General features: G+C 37.5%; 1 protein-coding gene across 2 annotated transcripts in view; it reads left to right on the top strand.

Annotated features, from left to right (window-relative positions):
• Positions 1–22429, top strand: part of niban2b (niban apoptosis regulator 2b) — a 28366-nt gene extending 5937 nt beyond the window's left edge. Inside the window, exons 2-14 of one of the 2 annotated variants that reach the window (XM_084115425.1) lie at positions 4424–4554; positions 5165–5293; positions 5570–5675; positions 6215–6382; positions 13298–13413; positions 15023–15127; positions 15601–15763; positions 16656–16843; positions 17373–17528; positions 18386–18499; positions 18615–18722; positions 18809–18920; positions 20143–22429. In XM_084115425.1, coding sequence (XP_083971551.1) covers positions 4424–4554; positions 5165–5293; positions 5570–5675; positions 6215–6382; positions 13298–13413; positions 15023–15127; positions 15601–15763; positions 16656–16843; positions 17373–17528; positions 18386–18499; positions 18615–18722; positions 18809–18920; positions 20143–21074 — 2528 coding nt within the window. In that variant the 3' untranslated portion in view covers positions 21075–22429. Of the gene's footprint in view, positions 1–4423; positions 4555–5164; positions 5294–5569; positions 5676–6214; positions 6383–10888; positions 10992–13297; positions 13414–15022; positions 15128–15600; positions 15764–16655; positions 16844–17372; positions 17529–18385; positions 18500–18614; positions 18723–18808; positions 18921–20142 lie in introns of those variants that run through there. The other variant, XM_084115426.1, reaches the window with a different exon arrangement.
• Positions 22430–22780: the final 351 nt, after the last annotated feature.

Below are 22780 nucleotides of genomic sequence, written 5' to 3'. Positions count from 1 at the left end.
CAACATGAGGGTGAGTAATTACTGACAGAATTTTCATTTTTGGGTGAACTAACCCTTTAAGTGTCCGTCTCCAAACCTCCACATTACCAAAGCAGAGCTTGGCAAGATTTTATTCCCACCATCAGACTCATGCACATTACTGAGATGTTTGTTTTGGTGTCGAAATCTGTGCCTGAGAAAAGCGTGCTTCATTTGTTGGATTTGTGTTGAGACATGGATTGTGAAATATTGTGTGAGTGTGCATTTGGCATGGCAGCGGAGCATTTGGGGATCTGCCCCAGGATGTTTGTTTAAGATTGATGACTGATCAGTGCGCAAATTGCCCAGCCTTTACAGTCAGCTCTGTTCCCACCATCACCGTCTATACTTGTATAATAGCTGAACTACACTACCCATAATCCTGAAACGCTCAGTGTCTTTAATAATCTGCCCATCAAAGAAGACGCTGTTACTGTAGAAACGCAAATTGTGCCAAAGTTTTTGCTTCAAAATAAAGTTTTTGTTTAATTTCAGCTTTTTTTCAATTAATTAATTTTAGTCTTCATCAGCTATAACACTGCATTAGGTACAATTCATATTTCATAGCATTCTTGGCACGTAAGATCATCACGTATTTTCCTTTGCCTCTAATATTGTACTTTTTAAAACAATGCAGATGGTCAGGGTGACCTTATTCTCAGCCTCCTTGGCTACTTTTTCACATTCCTCTCTGTTAAGTACTGCCTGCACAACTGCCTAATGGCTTTAGCAGTTCATTTAATTATATTCTCTGGCTTTATGGGGCAAATATGATGGATTGAGAGTTGGTTGGGAGAAATCATAAGCAGAGCTCAGCTCCAGAGACTTTAAATTTCTGCAGTGTAGTGTAGTGTAGTAGACCATATACATTCAGAGAGGGAACATTTTAGGGTGTTTCTGTGTGCATTTGACTTGGCAGACTGAAGTATGTAAATGCTAAACGTCAGGTCTGTTTATAATTTGCTTTGATGGGAACTTTTGATGTTAATGATCCTGTTGAACTTCAGCATTAAGCTGTATGGATCTGATTTGTTGCAGTCTCTCCCTGTATGAAACATAATTTTTATGAGTTATACAAATCAAATATAACATTGAAATATCTTACTGTTATTTCCAATTGTCATCTTTATTTTAAGAACTGGAGTTATTTTTAATGTGCAGGTGATCTCTCTGACTTAAGTCTAACCTCAATATGCAATAGATAACTAAGTTTTACCTTTATTCTCTTCTCTTTGACCATCACTAAGTGCTTTATTTTTCATGCCTCTCTTTACTTTAATGGCATCGTTACATTGTAAGCGAACGGACAGGAATGTTGTTGTTTTTTCTGTTCTCTTTCCTCAAATCTTTCCAAGAGACTGAATGCCTCCAAAGTTTTACAACAAGCCCTACATAGTCATTTGGAAAACATCCCGCCAGAAAGCAGTCAATAATGGAGTTGCCTTTGTTCCTGTGCCAACTGCAGTGTTGATCTGCTTTTACATGCATGTGAAGGACAATTCAGTAAAGCTCAAACATTGTAATCTCCACTTCTGATCAGATACACGGAGCTCAGTGTGAATTGCTGTTAATGTTTCAATGGCCATTGACTTATTGTACCACAACTGTCTGTTGTACAGCTGCAGCTGCTTACAGTACGTCTAAAATCTTAATATAACTGCCTTTCACGTGATTTGTTATTGCGTCACATTTTATCATTGTTTAATTAGGGCCCGAGCACCAATGGTGCGAGGACCCTCTTGGAATTGCTCTGTTTATTGTTTAGTATTATTTAATATTATTATTATAAAATGTTTTTTACATTTATTTTCATTTGATACTATTTGAATCAACGTATTTGGCTTTAGTAAAATGCTTACTATGTAAAATATATGCAGTATATATGCAGTATAATATGCAATATATGCAGATATGCAGTATAATATGCAATATATGCAGATATGCAGTATAAAACTGTTTAAAATCAGAAATGCTGTGTTTGTATTTTTGTCAATGGCCTCGCATTAAAGGTAGGGTAGGCAATTTCAGAGAGGCTAACAATAGCAAGCTAACTTTAAAAGCATGAGATCCCTCTTTGGAGTGTCTCCAAATCCATGCCTCCTTCAAAACACATGAACGCACACAGCAGAGTCTGCAAAGCGTCATGAGAGACGGCGTTAAATTATCTCATGTCTCAAAGCACATAACATTACTATTAGGGCTGCCTTTGATTTAAAGATTTCTCTAGTCGATTAGTAGTCGTTCATTTAAGCGATAAGTCGACTAATCGCACGTATATTAATAAGCCATAAACAGTATCTCACAAAAGTTAGTACACCCCTAACATTTCAGCAAACATTTTAGTATATCTTCTCAAGGGATAATACTATAGAAATTAAACTTGGATATATTTTAGAGTAGTCAATGTGCTGCTTGTATAGCAGTATATATGTACAGTACTGTCCTCTGAAAATAACTCAACATACAGCCATTATTGTCAAAATAGCTGCCAACAAAAGTGAGTACACCCTAAGTGATAATAGCTGTACGTCGTTTAACCATGCGAAGCCACATCTCCTATTCATCATGTTCATGTTTTTGTCTGCTTGACATGACCATACAAATTTGTGTATCTTGTATTAGAGTTACAATTTGTGCTTTGAGTACAATTCTCTCATACTGACCACTGGATGTTAAACATGGCACCTCATGGCAAAGAACTCTCTAAGGATCTGAGAATTAGAATTCTTGCTCTCCAGACAGATGGCCTAGGCTATAAGAAGATTGGTAACACCCTGAAACTGAGTTACAGTTCCACTCGGAACAGGCCTCGCAAGGGTCAATCAAAGAAGTTGAGTCCTCATGCTGTGCGTCAGGTGCAGAAGCTGGCTTCAAAAAACAGATGCATGAGTGCTGCCAGCATTGCTTTAGAGGTTGCAGAAGCGGAAGGTCAGCTTGTCAGTGCTCAGACCATACACCGCACACTGCAACAAGTTGGTTTGCATGGCCGTCGTTCCAGAAGGAAGCCTCTTCTGAAGCTGGCTCACAAGAAAGCTCACAAAAAGTTTGCTGAAAGCAACCTGTCCAAGAGCATTAATTACTGGAACCATGTCCTGTGGTCTGATGAGACTAAGATAAACTTGTTTGGCTCAGATGGTGTCCAGAATGTGTGGCGATGCCCTGGTGAGGAGTACCAAGAAAATTGTGTCTTGCCTACAGTCAAGCATGGTGGTGGTAGCATCATGGTCTGGGGCTGCATGAGTGCTGCTGGTACCGGGGAACTGTGTTCCATTGAGGGAAACATGGATTCCAACATGTACTGTGACATTCTGAAGCAGATCATGATGCCCTCCCTTCAGAAACTGGGCCGAACGGCATGATAACGACCCCAAACACACCGCCAAGATGACAACTGCCTTGCTGAGGAAGCTGAAGGTGAAGGTGATGGAGTGGCCAAGTATTTCTCCAAACCTAATTTCCAGCTAATTGGATTTCCAGCCTAACATACTGTAATTACCACAAGGACCCACTTTTAACAATCTGTCCCTCACGGACTCCTTTGATTTTTTTGGGGGGATTTTTTTAACTAAGGATTAGTCGAATATGAGGGGGCAGCCCTAATTACAATAATAATGAATGTAAACAACTTACAGAGCTCTTACTTGTACCACCTGACTGCTGCAGGTTCATTTCGGTGTTGATAGTGTTGACATAGAAACGCATAAATCCGAGGCCGTGAACAGCTCTAGGTAGAACGTCACGGGTTGCCATCTCGTAATTCATAGTTCATAGTTCAACATAGTTGTGACATGGTGTAAACGCAGCATAAGCTCGTTGTTTTGGTTCAAGAGGAACTGTAAAAGATGGCTGCTGTTTGTTTTTGGCGCTCGGTGACTGTCTGTCTACAACTCTGCATACTAGCCTCATGAAGTGCGCGGAGGTATGGAAAAACATATGTTGAGACAGACAGGTCGGACTGAATGCAGTGATTGGGCGAACATTTTTTAGTTCTGAGACTTCCACAGAAGATATATGTACATGGTTTAACATTTAGACCACTTCTATTATTGATTGCTATTAGGATGTGAAGAGAGTTTCAACCAGTAGAACAAAAACTGTTTATAAAACAATGTTGTCAATCATTTTATTCTAAGTTTTTGATGTCACTTCACTCCAGGGTTCCTTCTCCATTATCCATCCTTCCTATGAAAAAAAGTAACAGGGTTTACTTTTTAGCTACTCGTGACACGAAAATTTCATGTCGATATGCCTTTGTAGAGAAACAGTGTTGGTTAAGCAATTATGTTATGCTTGCATATATTTTACAACTGTTTTGTTGATAGTTGCATATATACCAGTATATTTGTGAGTCCATTATTGTTGGGTATGTTAATTTTTTGTGTGTGTGTCCTTTTTTTTTTTTTAGCACGGACAGGGGAGCTGATGGGAGATTTTGGTCGGCTATATGAACAGCAGTATGCAGTCGCTCTCTTTAACCAGATGCGCTATGACGTAGAGGGTGGAGGAGGCCCTCAGCCTCAGCTCCTGCACAGGAAGGTAAAGCTCTGCCTTTTTCTATTCCTCTTTTTTTAGCTGTATTTGTCTTTTTCTTTTTTTTTCTTTTCTTTTTTTGAGGAGCAAGTGAAACTGTTTAAATCAGGGTAATTTCTCCCAGAACTGATGGTCTGTAATGTCAAATAGCAAAGTGGAATTGGGGATAATTACTCTGTTTGAACAAATGCAGACTTGTTTATTTGAAATGTGTAGTATTATCACAGTATGACCTTGTAAAGATGTGCGCTTTTAAAGATTAACGCTTTTTATTCGTTAATCGGGGTGTATGTGCGTGTATGTCTGTAGACTGAGACATTGGGTGGGCAAAGTAAACATAAATTAAGTACTTCCAGTCTTAACATCTCTCTACATAATGTATAATTAGGTACTGGGTCCTCACTGAAAATAGAGGGACATCTCTCTCTCTCTCTCTCTCTCTCTCTCTCTCTCTCTCTCTCTCTTTCTCTTTCTCTTTCTCTTTCTCTTTCTCTTTCTCTTTCTCTTTCTCTTTCTCTTTCTCTTTCTCTTTCTCTTTCTCTTTCTCTTTCTCTTTCTCTTTCTCTTTCTCTTTCTCTCTTTGAACCACACTTAAATTCTTCTGTTTCCTTCATAGGTGCCTCTTGAGAATAAGTCCATCTTTTCGGGGACTTTGTTTCAGTATCTAGAAGAGAACAAAAAATGGCGGAATCGTTTTCTCTTTATTCCTGACTCCTATAACATCAACTATTATGATAACAAACAGGTAATGAAATATTTCAGTTTAATATTAAATATTTCAGTTTTAATATATATATATATATATATATATATATATATATATATATATATATATATATAAAGAATATTTTTGTGTGTAAAGTACATGTTTGATGATTCCAGAAGTTTTACTAATTAAACAAATAGTTTTTATTTAATAAGATTAATGAATGACAAAATAAATGAATAATATATGAGTTATATAAGTCATATATGCTGAAATGTCCTTCTATATATACTTTATCTGTTTCGGTTGATTTAGGCCCATGATAGAGGGCTGCATTCTAAAGGCACCATCAACTGTGCTGGCTACAGGGTCTTGACTTCTATGGAGGAATATCTCGAGCTCCTTAACACCAGCCTACCAGGTCAGTCAAAAGGAGAGAGTGGAAAATGAGAAAGAAAGATGGGAAAACCTCAGGGAGGAATGAGAGTTCTTAAAGGAATGTTCATAATGGAAAGTTCTATAAAGAAAGCTCTATAAAAGTCACTGGCTTACTGGTTTTCCTTGGGTCACATTGTCATGACAATGAAGTTGAAAGATTAGATAACTTTACATAGACAAGGTCTGTAAGCGATTCTGTCACACAAGACTCTTGTAAACACGTATAATGTTTAAGTCATGTGGTTCTGACATTTAAAACCATACGTGTTTATTACCCAGCCCTGTGTACTTGCACTGTAAGTATATATATATATTTATTGTATTGAACCTGCAGCCTGTATTTTAAATAAATGGAGAGTAATGTTGAGCCAGAGTCCAGATAAGAAGTGATGAAAAGGAGTGTGAAGAAATGCACTGTGATCTTTGTATGTTGTACAGCTGTGATCATGATGGCTGTAGAGATCTTCTCATCGGGCCATATTTAATAGAATATTATTGAATCATGCAACATGCGTTTTCCAGGTGTAAAAGCTAAAGTTGGCAGTTCTCCATTCCTGAAATGTGCGACGCAGTTTCCCCTCATCCTCTGGCACCCTTATGCTCGCCACTACTATTTCTGCATGGTGACCGAGAAGGAGCAGCAGAAGTGGAACGCCGTCTTTCAAGACTGCGTCCGACACACCAACAATGGTGAGCCTTAACCCTGTTGTTAAAAGGATCATACTAATTTCAAGTTTGAGACATCCAAGTTTCCACGTTCCCCTCTGTCACTTTAACACCCGGACACATATTCAAGGCATGACTCTTTCATTACGGTTATTGCTATTCTTTTGTTTGTTAGAATAAGCTGCATTCAAACTTGCTAGATTAACTGATGTGTTATTTCATTAATCACCTCTTTTAGACATCCTTTTATCAAAAAGGAAACTCGAGCGGAACGTTTGGCACGGTTGACTGTAGTCATTTGGCCTGTTTGATAATAGAAAGAATTTAACCGCTCAAGGCTGTAAAAAGAGTCCGATGAGATCATAGGGAAAGCTGGAGATGTGCTGCCATCATTCATTCCCTGTGTGTGAGAGCTCTATGACTGTTTATTCTGTAGAGCTTATGTAACTTTATATAATTAGCAGAAACTATAGTATTTTATCGTGAAATGTCTCTTTCTATGTTTTGTTTATGCCAATTAAACCATTTATTTGTTGTATAATTCTAGTCAAAGTCAATTCCCAGACAAACATTTCGGTTATATTTCTTGACGATATGCTTGCATTTAAGTTTATAAATCTTTCTCAAAGAATTTGCTTGTGTAAATCTAGTTACACCATGCCTAAAGGCTGCTAGAAGGTTCATTGTTACTGTGAGAGTTTCCCTCTTTCACAGCGATGTCACTGTCAGATTACTTGATAACCTGTTTGTCAAGCCACTAAAAACAAGTGCATACTTGTCTATTTAAAGGATATTTTAAGATTGTTAAACTTATTGAGGTTATGTCAACTGGTTGGTGGGCCCTTATGGTTTTGCACTGATAAAAAATATCCTGTTAAATTCAACGTTAAAAATTCTATGACAACGTTTCAGTTATTGTGGGATGACATATTTGTGCCTATGAATTTACTGATGTAATGTTAATTTACCAAGCTGCTTGAACTACAAAAATCAGCTTTTCATCTTAGAATGTAACCACCATAATAATACAGGGAGTACAAAGCCACATGATGACGAGTTCATCGGAAATGGTCTTTTCATAAAACATGACCAATATGTTTATATTGGCCACCATCAGGGAAAACACATGACACTAAAGTAATCATTAATTAAAATAACAGAAAATGGAACTCAAACTCAACATGCCATATACACATTACTGATGACAAAAATAAGAAACTAAATTATTTATTCAAAATATAATCATATGTGATTTATATTTTGTCACATTATCTCTCACACACACACACACACACACACACACACACTCTATATTGTAATTCATAGTTTTTACTTCCACAACCCACAAATGTGTATATATATCTGTGTCTCATAGACGACTCATGATAGCTTCTACGTCTACTAGAGCTGTTTTCTCTCTGCTGTAGTCCAGATTCCAGAGTGGTCACAGCTGGGGCTGTCAACCCATAATTCAGTTTGGATGGGAGGCTGCCGGGAGGGGAATGCACACTTGCGGCGAGGGCAGTAATGTCCCCTGGGCTATTAAGGCGGCCATCTAAAAGTGTGTGTGTGTGTGCGTTAGAGTTAGCCAAATCCCTGCTGTGTGTAGTATGTTCTGAATGCAAGCACATCTGCAGAGCCCCTTTTTCCCCAAATAAGGGCTGGTTCAGTTCTGGTTAAGTTCTTTGCTATTCATTAGTCAGTTTTTGATGTTCTCTGACATATTTAAAATGTGTTAGACTCTGTAATGTTCTATTCTCACTGTTTGGTAAGAAGGTTAAATGTTAGCAGAGACTGCGCTTCTAGAGTGGTGAGTGGTGACATTGACCATTTTGACATCACATAATAAAGAGGAATCTCCTCTCTCTCTCGCTCTTTCTCTCACGTGCTCTCTCTCTGTCTCTATCACAGATACTAATAGGAGTGGATAAGTGGTTTTATTTTTTGGCTTTTGATGATGCATAAACCCGTTGTGCTTAATTTCTGGAATTAATCTAAACACAGATACTGAACTGTTTAAGCAGTATTGATTGCAGAACAAAATGTAATGTTCTTTGCATGTACCTGGCCCCTGCAGTTTAAGGCAAACTCTGCAGAAGGAGTGTAGGTTTGAATCACGTAATGGGCTGCTATTCATAATTTGACCACTGATGTAATTGCCCTTCCCTTTTACCTGTCAAAATCACACGTTCATTATGTAAGTACTGTAATTATGTTAAGTACTGTCCTGGTACAGTCATTATTTTTGTGAGCTTGTTGTGAGTGGCAGCTTTTCCTGCAATCCTTCCTCAAATCTACTTTGCCACAGCAAAAGTAATCAGTTAAGTTAACCTGAGTTGCCAATGAGAGTTTGCAGTCCAAATTTAATGTTAAGAGATAAAGACAGTACCTTGAAATGATGGAAAGAATCATCTTTCTAAATGACTCGTATAAGCCAGTTATTTTTAATAAATTAAAAACATACAGCATAAAGTGTTGTCCGATTCACAGACATGACTCAAATAACTCTAAATTCACAAACACTCAGAAACTCATGATTTACTTTGAATCAAGTTTGAATCAGTCTGACAAATCCTTCATTAAATGAACTCACTGAACTGCAAATTATTATTACTTTCAGTGACGTCTGTCTTGAAGCAAAGCAAGCTTTGAGTAGCCTTCTCAAAAATGTTAAAGCTTAAATCATTATCATTGCTGACTGATTAACCATGACAACATGATGTAAAAGATGCATTTGGAGCATTTTTTTTTTTTTAAATAAATCACGTTTTAATTAATATATTGTTCATTAAATTAAAATATTGTTTAAAACATTTGGGTTATTAGAAAATGTTCCTTAATCAAAACACATGTTTCTTTTTTTTTTTTTTGCATGACTATAAACAGGGCGTACATGAACTTTTTTGCTTATCAGCCACTGTGGCTAATGGTTTTAGTGGTTGTGGCTAGTTACTAGCCACTGAGCATTTTCACTGGCCACAATTTTGACATCAGTACCATGGGGAAAAACTGCCATATTATAGATATTTTTAATATTATCTCATAATTTGGCAGCAGGGCTGCTGTCACTTTAAGTCCTAAAGCACAGACCTATAATACTGTTTATGTTCACTTAAAACATAACTGACTGTATTAATGTGAATACTCACCAAGACTAGCGTTTTGACATTACAGTATTTTGTGTGTATTTGAATGTTTAAGCACAATAAGCAGCGAAGAAAAACACAATATTTGTAGATACAGTATATATCGAAAAATCTATATTTTTGACAACACTACATTGCGCTTAGTTTATTATTTCAGATGCCTTTTTAAAAGACTACAATTGAAAAATGTATATATTATATATAAAATTAAACCCGCCAAAGTGGCAGTAGGAGTGACTGCGCTACACGGCATGCTGAAATCCACCCGCATTTGGCGGGTGTTAATGTCAAGCCCTGACTATAAATATTATACATAAATTAAAGTCAATAAAATGTAGTTAAGTAGACTAATGTCTCTTTATTTATATGACATTAGATGGCTCTAACAGATGTTTTTTTTTTATTGTGTTGGGTAATGCAAGTTTATTTGGCACAACTTCTGCTGAGGATTAAAGCATCTAAACAGAAAACAGGAGCCAGGCACATGTCTTCGATATGGTCGTGGTAAGCATTGTGTTGGATCGGTGTTGGTTCAAATTGCACTTCACTAGCTCTCTATTAAGAGCTAAATGTTATGTGTAACTCAATATATTAAGCTGCTTGTAACAGCTAATCTGTTTCCCAAAAGGTGGCAGGACTCTAGGATCCAGGAACATGCAGTGCTCCAACAGGACAGTGTTATTCTGTGAATGAATACCCAGAGGAGTAAACCCAAGCATGCATGAACAGAGTTAGATCAGGGCTGGATCCTGACAAGTCTTAGCTTGTTTTTGGAAGTGCATCATTTAGACCGTTTAATCCTAAGGCTGTCAAAGCAATCCATCCTTCTACGGTACTTTACTAGACGTTAGGGTTGGGTATCGTTTGGGTTTTTTAAACGATACAGGTGGCAAATCGATATTTTTAAAACGGTACCGGTGCCTGAACCGATACTTCAAAAAAAGAGCCACAAAACGATGGTGAATGACATTAAAGAACAGCTTTTTTTTATTTAATTTAAAAAAAAATAAAAAATCCATTTTACAATAATATTAAAAAAGTTCAAGTATACTTAAATATATTAATATAATTAAAAACAAAACTCAACAAATTTATATAACAAATTCACAATAAAACCTAAGCCACCTAACCCAACTACAATAATTGAACACTAAATAAGTTACAGTACTAATAACAGCAAAGTAGTCGGTATTCTTGGTATGCCAGCTTCAAGTTTCAGCAATTCTTTTGCAGAAATATGACCAAAATTGCCTTCTCTGGCAAAATATAACACCTCTCCTGACTTATTGCATGTCCTGCACAAGGTGACCGTTATTTTAGAACGCATCACCTTATTATTTCCATGGCGATGCGTCACGTTTCTCACGTGACACACCACAGCCAATAGTAATAATGCGCGATGGGCGCCGCCATGTTAGTTTGCGGAAAATTGGATTTGTCGGATTTACAACACGTCAATTCATCCTCTTCTCCCAAAATAAATGAAAGTAAGTGACCAGTGAACTGGGAGAACAATAGATTAAACTATATAGTTAACTATAAAATGTGTATCTGATATGAATAAAACACAGTCAAATTATAATTTAAAGTATTATTATTTCACGCTTCCATACATCAATGTGTGTTTAACAAACTATAAATGTATTTTTTTTGCTAGTACTTATGTGCATTTTAATGCCTGAAACCTAAAATAAACATTATGTGGTTGAAAACACTGAATCGTTGTGATATGTGAAAAGTGCTGACTTAGTGCGTCAATCTCTGGCTCAGCGCCAGCCAAAGCACGAAAGCACGTTTGTATGTAGCAGTTGATCGTGTGATGCACTGAATATTTCAATCGACAGCTCAGGCATTTAAGTGGCACCGAAATCTGCGTTCTGATTCAGTCCAGGTACATACCGGTTATATAGGTACAGTTTTGGTACCCAACCCTAGACATTGCTGCAAGTATACTGGCTGGTTGACTTTATGTGAGCCTGTGCTGTCATGAGCAATCTGTTTGGACTGGCGAGCCAGTAAAGTCTGGTATGCGACGGCAATTAATTGAACCATTCTGTCCTTTTTGTTCTTCTGATCTTCCCTGTGTGATTTTTGGCTTGGGCGAGGGAGGCTTTAATGTCTAAAAAGGAGCAGTGCAGCCTCTGGGCAGGTCACAAATCTTACTTTGCTGTAAATTGTGTTATTTATGGTCATGAGGTGGCCTACATGAAGTAGCTAGACTGTGACTCACATCCCACTTTAAGGGGGGGTGGGGGTTATAAAACTATGCAAATTTTATACTTTAAAGAATGGGATTTTCTTCATCTATGGTTTAAAAATATGTTTCCCAACTAGGGTACCCCCAGTTCATCTCGGCCTTTTCCACCACTGTATATGGTACGTGTCAATCTTGGAAAGGTTTTATTGGTCAACCTAACAGGTTTACAGGCATGTTAATGAATTGAGTCCAGGTGGTTTAAAACCTCTCCAGTGTCCAGACACAAAGTTGCTCTTTGAAAGCCTATTAAATGTCACCGTAAAGGCCTTAGTGACAACCTGAAAGAAACTACACAAATATGAAGAAATAGTCAGAATAATTTGAATTTCTGAACACTTAAACACGAGTATTTACACAAAGTTACTTGATGACTGAAAGGGATAAAAATGTGAAACCTCATAGTTTGAACTTGGTGTTATCTGAACCAAGTCTCCTGTTGTGCAAGGTATTTACCAGCTCATTGGTGTCATTAGGCCATGGTGCGTAAAGAGGAATTTATTTTCACCAAAGATCCTCATTTTTCTCTCATTGTACTTTGATCAGCTGGTGTTTTTGGACTTGAGATCAGTTGTTTTCGTGGCGACCATGCCAGAATAAGCGACCCGTAACGCTTGTTCTCTTGTTTTTGCATAACACCTCTCAGGTTCTCCCCACGTGTTCATAAATATGCTTGCCCATGTGTGGATTATTTTATTTTATTTTTTTATTATATAGGTTTTATTATATATATATTGCTTGAAAAAACAGCTTGTAATGCTTGTCTTTTTATTTTTGCTTAACATCTCTCTCCACGTTCAAAAATATTCTTGAATATGTGTGCATTTTTTTTTATTATTCTTTTTATTACGTCTAAATAAACTGTTATTCTCTCGTTTTTGCATAAAAAATCTCTGGCTCTTCCCACGTGTTCATAAATGCGCTTGCTCATGTGTGCATGCACTCACAAAGGCATCAAGCTGTGCTGATGTGGAGTGCTGTACTTCCTGTCTGTTCTCCTCCAGCCCCCCACACCCAGCCTGCTTGAACTTCCTGTCTTTGTAAGGGTTCAGGCACTCGTGCACACATACTGTATGTACAGGAGGCTTTTGCCATATGTGGACTTTTAGAGTGTCATCATAACTGACATGGGCTATAGATTTGAACAGCAGCTTGTCAAACTGTCTCAAAAACCATGTCAGATTCATACTTCAGCTGGATGAGTCCCCTATGACTCTTCAGTTTACTGTGGCAACTATAGCATTGTTTAGGGAACTACCATGGTAACTGATGAGGCAATGCTTCCTGTTGACCACGGTGACAAAAGCAGATTGAAGTCTGTGGTTTGATGGGAAAATTTGATGTATATATAAATATGACCCTTCTTTCATTGTGTGTCACCTCTTTGTTTCACTTCTCTAAATTGAGAGGAACTGTACCATGTTATTATTATGTCATTCTATTCAGAAATGAATGTTTATGGTGTTTGATTCTTGATTGTTAAAGTTTTTGGTCATTTTCTGGGATATATTGAGTATGATGATGATGTTCTCTTCTCAGGACTGCCTGAAGAATGTAAAGTTCAGACCCCGGCATTCACAGACGCAGTGCGACTTTATCGGCAGGCCCATGGTCATTATGGAACCTGGGACATGATGTGTGGGACGCCTCCACAGGTAAAAACACACTTGTGCTTGTATGTATCCTAGGCAGCTCTTGCAAGATCCTTTTTGTTCTTGAACAGGAGTTCTCAACCTATTTTCTTTGGAGATATTTGAATTTATTTATTTTACATATCACTCCACCCAAGTAGCATTGCTTAGCCTTCTGAGAATATAGTTCCCAGTATGTATATGGTTAGAAGATGGCTGTGTCTCATGTGACCTTGTTATTTGTACACGCTACATGTAAATAGGAAAATGTTGGCGTTATTTTGTCACTTATTGGGAGCAGTATGCTAGCTGGAGCCATTTACCTCCAGTCTTTGTGCTAAGCTAGGCTAGCAGTGGGTGCGTCAGACAGAGTTACGGCACGCACGGAGATGAAAAGGGTATGTGTGGACTTATCTAACTCTGGGGGATACTGTGAATAAGCTAAAGTCCCAAAAAGTCGGCGTGTTCCTTCAAACAATGTGCTAAAAAAAAACAATCAATCCAGTTATCTAGTGATCTTACATCAAGGTTGGGAACAGTAGTACCGTAAATTTCTCTTCTTTTTTTTTGAGTGAAAAAAGACATTTAGGTTGGTGGAAAATGTGTCACCGTTATTGTTTGGGCCATAATAGAATAGCATGAAGGTCAGAGCTAAATTGATTCACAGGACGTGAACCATTTCAAATCGTGGTGTCCCTGTAGAAAACTTTTTGTGTAGCATCAGAGAAAGAGGATGGTAGGGTGGGCTGTATAAGTGTCTATCAGCTTTACTTTATAAAATATTGAAATTGATGTAGATATCTATTGAAAATAGATACTCATATTAAAAGAAGAAAATTATTCTGCATTAACATTTATACAGACAACTCTGACCGAATGAGTGGAGAAACAGAATATAAACAGTGTTAAAGGAATCTGACCTTGCTTGGCAGGGAGATCTTTTGTCATTGTGATTTGGAACTCTGTAACATTAATTATTTATACTTTGGCTAATTAGCCAGCTCTATCATATAATCTGATAAAGAAATGTATTGGAAGTATAAAGCTAAAAAATGTAGCATGTCATTGTTTAGCATGTGGTCCTCCTGGCAGCATCACAGTAGTATTGTTTTTTTCTTTTCTTGAGTTGTGAAACGGCATTGTTTTCTCTTTTGAGCAAGTAAAAAAGAAAGAAAGAAAGAAAGAAAGAAAGAAAAAAAACAGAGATATATCATGTGAAAGACGCAGGAGTGTGACCTCCAGTAACTTGACTCTAGATTTGTAGGGAACAGATTAGCCATGTTCACAATATTTATATATCTGAATAATAGAGATTAAGCCTACACAGGTTTATTTTTCTTGTAAGGCGGTAACAAAAGTCCTCTAGGTTTTCGGGGGAAGTCACAATAAATGGTTTAATGGTATATGATCAGTGTCCAGACCAGTCTGGCAGTAGTAATTTTTTTATTGTGCTTCAGACAAGAATATATTGGCAATGAGTTAATGTAGCCTCCAGGCCTATATGATCCAGATCTGTCACTCAAACACATACTGTTGACTTTATCAGTTTTCAGAAATTATTTTTATGCTGGTTTTCAAGAAATGCACGTTAGTGTTTCATACCCATTCTGTTGTTTTCCGATCATATTTTCAGATCCTCGCCAACTTAGTCATGGAGACCCTCCTCCCTGAGATGAGAGACCTCATCACCCCAAAACTGAAGGGCAAGATGCATGAGAGACAGAGGAATTGGATGTTGGTACGTCATTCGTTTGAGAAAAACAAATGTTTAATAAACAAGTAAATCAATTTTACAGTTATTTTACAGTAAAAGTGTGATACTAGGATTTACCGCTACTTATTTACTCTACTACTTGTTATTAATGCTTATAGGGAGACTTTGCATGGGATGCAACTTTTTTATTTTATTATAGAGAATTATATGTGGGTCTTTACTGTACCTCTGTGGCAGTATCCCAGAAGCACTGTAAGGTCTTTTTAGGAGGATATATGGCCGGTTGCATAAACTGCTTAGACTAGTCTTACAAGTTAATCATCTAGTTTTTTCTTCAAGACTGGTTGCACAAAAGATAGATTGGTCTAATTTAAATCTGAAAGTAAGACCATTACCCCTTGGTTAACACAGAGACTGTTTGTGCAACTGGCCCCTGGACTTTCTATTCTACAATAACCTGGATGTATTACAATGGCTTATGTCTGATTTGTGGTCAGATATCAGATGCAGTGTACGGGCTGGTTCAGAGCCAGGCTCAGGCGCAATATGAAGCAGTAGTGCAGAGCTGTGAAGCAGGACGCCCCCCACTGGAAACCACCATCCGCACAGACATGGACCAGATCATCAATTCCAAAGAACATGTGACCAGCAAAATAAGAGGTAGCTTTAATTGGTGATTTATTCCTTTATTTATCTTTATCAAGTGACACAAATAGGACACTTGTGACTTATCCGGAAATAAAACTCACAGACGTTTATCCGAGGAAAACTGACATCAGATCATATCAGGTTTCTGGTGATTCACTTTCAAGGAAATTTATTTAAAAGGGGTTGTGAAAGAAGGCAGACGACAAATGACATTTTTACAGCTTATTGATAAATGAGGTTGATGTACATCATGATAGTATTCCTCTGAAATCACTGACGCATATTTTTCTGCTTATCCTTTCCTTCATTTTTTTTAAATCAATATAAATATTGTATATATTTTGTATTTATTTTAATATTTAGATAATCTAGCACTAACGTAGAGGGATAGCGATAGATTATGGCAAAGATTTAACCCTTTAAAACACAATGCCTTGAGGTTAGTTGTTGTGCACCTGAAAGGATAGCAGATTTTTTTAAGTAATATAATCATATTTATACTATATTTAACTACACACTATAATGTTGTGATCCCTAAAGTCACTTTAACCTTTTTACTTATTCCTCTCAGAAAAAGGAAAACTTTACTAATATGTACATTTAATACTAATATGCAACATTTCGGGGTAAATAAGATACAAATCTGTACTGTTTTGAAAGGGTACAGCTTTTGTTTTTGTTTTGTTTTTTGGAGAGAGGATCACTACATCACTACATTTGGTTGTTTATTCTCTCTCTCTTTTTAGTAGTTTTAATGTTATAGTATTTATAATATCATCCATAACATGAAAATAATTATTGGCTTATTGTATTGGCCAGATTTTGCATATCAGTGCATCCCTAACCTTTAATCATTATGCAGTTGATTTTTTTCTATTTTTTTTTTTTTTCTATTTGTCTGTAGGTCTTGTGCTGCCCAAGGCAGAGAAGCTTCTGAAGGTGAGCATCGAGCCGTACATCAGCTCAATCCTGGAAGCACTGATGGAGCCCACCAGCAGAGGCTTCTTCGAGGTGCGAGACTTGTTCTTCAGAGAGCTGGTGGACATGAGCAAGAACCTCCTCAATGATGGCAACAAGGAAAAACTCGGGGAGGTAACGAATTAAAAGTTGAACTGGATTGTGTATTATTTTTTTGTCCCCCTCCTGACACTGTTATGGAATCTTGTTTCCGCCACGGAATAAAACAATTTAAAAGATAATTGCAACTTTTTATCTCACAATTCTGGCTTTTTTTCTCTGCCAATTGTGAGATATAAACTCGCAATTGCTAGTTTACATTGTCAGAGTTGCTGGATGTAAACTCGCAATTCTGACTTTTGTTCTCGCAATTGTAAGTTTGTTTTTCTCGCAATTCTTTTTTCAGAATTGAAATATAAACTCGCAATTGCGAGTTATGAAGTCCAATTCTGAGGGGGGAAAAAAGATTTTGACTTTATTACTCGCAATTATGGCTTTATATCTTGCAATTCTGACTTTATTACTCGCTATTGCAAGTTTATATCACGCGATTCTGAAAAAAAGGTCAGAATTGCGAGATGTAAACCTATTGTTAACCAATAGGTTGCATGAGTCATGAAAAACTTTTAACATCACTTAAAACTCTTTTGTCTTTGGTGTCCAGCACATGGAGAAGATCTCCATGCTAGCCTTCCATCCTGTAAAGATGCAGAGCTGCTATGAGAGGATGGAGACTCTGAGTTTAGAGGGACTGCAGCAGCGCTTTGACGTTTCCAGCCCCTCTGTGTTTGTCCAGAGAGCCCAAATCCTAATGCGAGAGGTCAGTCATCTTTGAACCAAGAACAGCAGCAAACTCAGAAGAATTTCCTTCTATAAACTACCAACACTAATACTGGCAAGTACTGTAAAACATGCAAATAACTCAGATGTGTGGTACATGTTTGTACTTTGTTGCTAGTACCGCACATCTTAGTTATTTGCATGCATTTATGCAATCAAGATGGTTTTACACTGCAGCAGTTTTGAAGAAGTGTCTCTGTAAGGGGGGGGCTTTGTGCTTTTGTAGGTAAAACAAGCGGTTTGTGTGTGTCTATGTGCCGCTTCATGAGTTTGGTTTGCGGTTTTGTTGTGTATGAAACTGAGGAGGTATGTTCTGTTGTGGTAAAGATGTTAAACCTCATTTTGGTCACTAAATTACATAGCTACAGTTTTAAAGACTAGCATATGACTGCTGATTGTGAGCACAAGAACACCATTCATTAGCACTTTATATAAAATACAGTTTTGCTACAGAGACACATAATTTCAGAGCACAGGGAGTGAAGAAACAAGACTTAACTTGAATTGTGAATTATCAAAATAATGTTGATCCACCCTTTCTGTGTGGTGAAATATGCCCCCTTGTGGCAATATGGATTAACAGATGTTAGTCGCTTATGAAATCTCTGTTGTCTTTTTTGAAAAGTAATTTGTCTATGTCCATTTATTTCCATGAATCCATGGACTTGAAATCATGCACTTGCTGACTTTATAAACCCAAAAAGAACGACTCCAAAACAATTGCCTAATTTCTAGGAGACGCATGAAAATGATATGGGGGGAATTAGGGGGGAAAATCTGGGCAAAATGTGTGTAGTGAATCCCAGACTTAGGCATATGTCCATCTGTTTTATGCAGCAAATGGATGATGCGGTGTACACATTTGAGCAGCTCCTGCACCAGAGTTTGGAAGGCCAGGAAGGGGAGGATCTCTGCAAAACTATCCAGCGCTGTCAGGATCGTGTCATCAAGGTGAAACAGAAACAGTCCATCTACGGATCTGCACATCATATCTTTTTGAACCAGCAGGTCCTTATTTGATATTAATAAATGTGTACCATTTTTATTTTTTAAATGCGATCCCTAGAAATATGACTATGACAGCAGCACGGTTCGTAAGAAGTTCTTCAGAGAGGCTCTTCTGCAGATATTCATCCCCTATATGCTGAAACAGCTCTCCCCATCATGCTCTGCTGTAAGTCCTGTCTCTGTTAATGCAATAATTCTTCTTATAATATACAACTACTCATAATAATACAAGTTATTGTGTTGTTTTCGCAGGAACTCCCTCGTTTCCAGGAGCTCATTTTTGAGGATTTCTCTCGTTTCATTCTGGTGGAGAACATCTTTGAGGAAGTGGTGCTGCACACGGTGATGAAAGATATAATGATGGGTAAGACTTAAAAGAATGAGACCGTACAACCCAAACTATTAAAACGTTTAAAGTCACGATGTAAAGGAAGTAGCAGCAAATGTTTTATTCCATATTGTGACGTACATCCAAGCAAAACTAGTAAGATTATTGAAAAAGTAAACAGGGACTGGGTTCCATCCATTGGTTTTTGATTGGATGGAGGAAGATCTTAATGGGAGCTTGCGGTCGATTATAAGAAAGGACGGGGACTAACCCTGTAAAGCCTTGACATATGAAATGATGAATGGCAGTTTATTGAACCTTTAGACAATTTTTTTTTTTTAAAGTTTGAATATGTGTATAATTGTAACATATAGTGAGAATAAGGAGCTCACACTCAAGGAAAAAAACACCTACATTTTTGTCAGACCCAAACTGAGCAAAAATATGCAATTTGGTCCAGTTGTTATTTATATGGCCAGTAGATAAGATGAAATTCTGATAGCTTATAATGTAAATTAATGAGAAAAGTATAGCAGACTGCTTGCATAAAGTCATAAATATCAGTTGTCACTCTATAACTCCCTGTAATATCTTGGTAAGATGTATTATGATATTTAATATTTAAATGCTTAGTTTTATGATCAAAGCTCTGTTGTTTTCATTGCAATACAATAAACGTTCCTCATAAACCTGATGGATCATATTTGATGTTTACATTTTAACATGATTTCCCCAAATCGTTAAAAAATATGATAATGAAGTAAACCTAAGTTACTTCAGTCAAGTAAACATTTATCTTGAAATATTACCAATGAAATATTTTATATTATAAAGTTACGTTTAATTCATAAAAATCTTTAGAGATTTCACAGCAAAAAGACACGTGTACCATGAAGGAATTACACTAAAAGGGCTTTTACTTGAGTGCAGAAGGCATTTAGAAGATGATGTACATCAGGCTTTTCAGAAAAGTTTTGATCATGGTGATATTTTAGAGGGGCCTTCTGGAAAAGTCCAGCATACTGTAACGTCACCATCGAACGATTCTGACATTTTAATAAAAAGAACTAAAATGTGCACAGATGAATCATTCACAATAAAATCCGTTTAGAAAAAAATCATAATCAAATCAAAGGTACATAAAAGGAATCAAATCATAGAAATCAAATCATATCCTCCTACCTAAGATCTCACAAACTTTCACATAGTACCTTTATGCAAGCATGCGTGGTCTTATCAACATTTCTTCTGTTTCCAGCTGTGAAGGAAGCAGCCGTCCAGAGGAGACACAACCTGTACCGAGACAGCATCGTTTTGACCAACAGCGACCCTAACCTTCTCCTGCTGGGGGAGAACCCTCCTATCGACTGGGCTGAGGAGTACGGAGGAGGCCAAGAGGAGGCGGATGGAGAGAGCGCAGGAGATCATGAGGCTCAGAAGAGGCGCAGAATGAAGCAGGTGGTCTCCATGATCCAGCTGGAAGGCACCCCCTCAATGCTGCCCAATGAGTCGTGCCTGGAAGTGCCCGCCGTGGAGAACATTCCAGAGGAGGAGACGGAGGTACGTTCAGATGCCTCATTATCCCAAAAGTCAGAGAGGCAAGTGCCCAACGGAACCAAAGAGGATGTGAACAGAAATGCGGTTGAGGAGAAACCGCCAACAAACAGAAGTACACTAAAAGAGGAAGAAAGCACAACAGAAAAGTCACTGCTGGACACAGAGAGCAAGTCAGCCGTAGACTGTGCCATACAGGAAATCAAGAACGCAGTACAGGAAGAGGAACATGAGCTCAGGACACAGAAAGCTGCAGAGTCATCATCCTCAAAAGAGGAATCTGCAGCTGAGGAGGTAGATGCCGCCCATAATTGCCAAGAAGGGGCACGACTAAACCAAGCAGACACAAACAAAGATACACCTTCAAGCACAGATCAGAAGCCTTTGGATTCACCAGTAAGGGAAGTGGAAGTCATGTCGGCATCGGAACAACAGGAAAATCACATTACGGCAAGCACTCAAGACTCCCACATGGAAAAAACCATCGCTTCATCACAGCAGGGTGACAGCGGATTCCAGTTGCCCGCTAATGAAGCAGAAGGGGAGGAGCATCAGACGGCAAAGGAGGAGTGCAGTGACTCCGAAACGGTTGAGGACACTGGGAAGGGAGAAAGTGCACATATGGATCACCAGTGAAATATCTCATAACTCTATTCATTTATTGTGTTTGTGCCTGTAAACAGTGAGTAAATGTATCACCCACTGCTCTTAAAAGACTTTTGAATGAGTGACAGGAGCTTTTTTTTTTTTGTCTGTAAACACTTACGTCCCACTACTCTTGACTGTATAGACATTTATTGTCTATTTTAACGTCCTTGTCTTTTTACGTGTGCACTGTCACAGTTTTTGCACTTAAAAAAATGTCACTCTCAGAGCTGGGCTCGGTTATATAAACACACCTTTGGTCAAAATGTCTTCATCTTTCTGTTCATAAATATGATATCCACTTTGATTAGAAATATCAGTTGCTATTTTAGTAGCTTTTCATTTTTGTGTGGTGCAGAATAACAGACTACAGAAGCATGATGCTTTTGATGCCTCAATGGTGCCTTATTTAAATTTGTCACATCTGATGCTTATTGCTTGTGATACAGTACCTGCCTTGCCAGAATTCAAACTACAGTATAAAGAAACTGATTTTTTTCTTCATCATTTTGATGCAGAGGTCTGTTTTATGCTTAATTTTTTGAAAATGACACAAGGAAGTCTGAGTTTTGTGCACTTACCTTGTTGCTGGAACGCCAAACAAGCTGCTTCTAGTTTAAGTGTTGCTTACATTGGTGCAGCTGGTACAGTAAGCATTATTTTCTTAAACACTGCCATCATTTGTTATTTACAGAAGTGGCTGCATTTTTTTTTTCCTCCTTTACCAGTTCAAACTAGTACAACTGACCATATAAGGCATTTTCCTTATGGTGCTTTTCCCTTTTTTTTTTTTCTTTTTTTTTTTGGTAATTGCATGTCAGTATCTTCTGAATCACACATGCACTGTAGTATCTTTAGATAATGCAGAGGATACTGCGTAAAGGTTGTGGGTCCTAGTGGAGATATGTGTCATGTTATGATGCTTTGATTTCTGTACAGGTCACTTTTGAAAAGGGGAATCCAGGAAATGAGTACCATCCAATTCATATTCACATCAGTACAACGCCACTGTTAGGGAACCAGAAAGTTATGTTAAGTATTTGTATTTCAAATTGAAATGACAAGCAAATTATTGATGTGCAAAATGTGTTTTCTATATATCTGGCCACAACAGCTTCCTATTCTCTTTCTTGCTGTTTTTAAAGTACAGTTTTATCTATGAAATGTCAACTGCTTTAAATTTTAATGAACGCAATTGGATATTTTTATTTATTAGTTACAGCACGTGGTACTATACTGTATCTTAACCTTTTTTTGTATCCTGCACAAATCCTTCTTTTTTTTGTTTTGTTTTTTTGTTTGTTTCATCGTTATCTTTTGGAAAATAAACAATAATTACATAATCACTGACAGTTTATGTTTGTTGTTGTTGTTTGCTGAAAGTGAATAGTGTTGAATGTAGCAACTTTGTAGAAGAATGAATAAAACATACGAAAATGTGGCATGATGTCGCTATGTGTCACACCACCAGGCGGCAGTGCAAGCGCTTGTTTTGTTACCTGAGCGCGTAGGGATGAACTTAATAGTGATACATTTGAATCAACTTCAAAGGGAACGATTCGGAAAAAAATACGATTCGTTCATGAATCCTGAAAAATGTATCACTGGATCCAAAAAAAATATTAAGCAGCACAACTGTTTCCACCATTGATAATAATAACCGAGTATCAAATTAGCATATTAGATGATTTCTGAAG

Source organism: Abramis brama, assembly GCF_963993115.1.
Source record: "Abramis brama genome assembly, chromosome: 5".
NCBI lineage: Eukaryota > Metazoa > Chordata > Actinopteri > Cypriniformes > Leuciscidae > Abramis > Abramis brama.
Note: the sequence above shows the minus strand (reverse complement) of the source record. Positions and strands in the feature narration are given on the sequence as shown.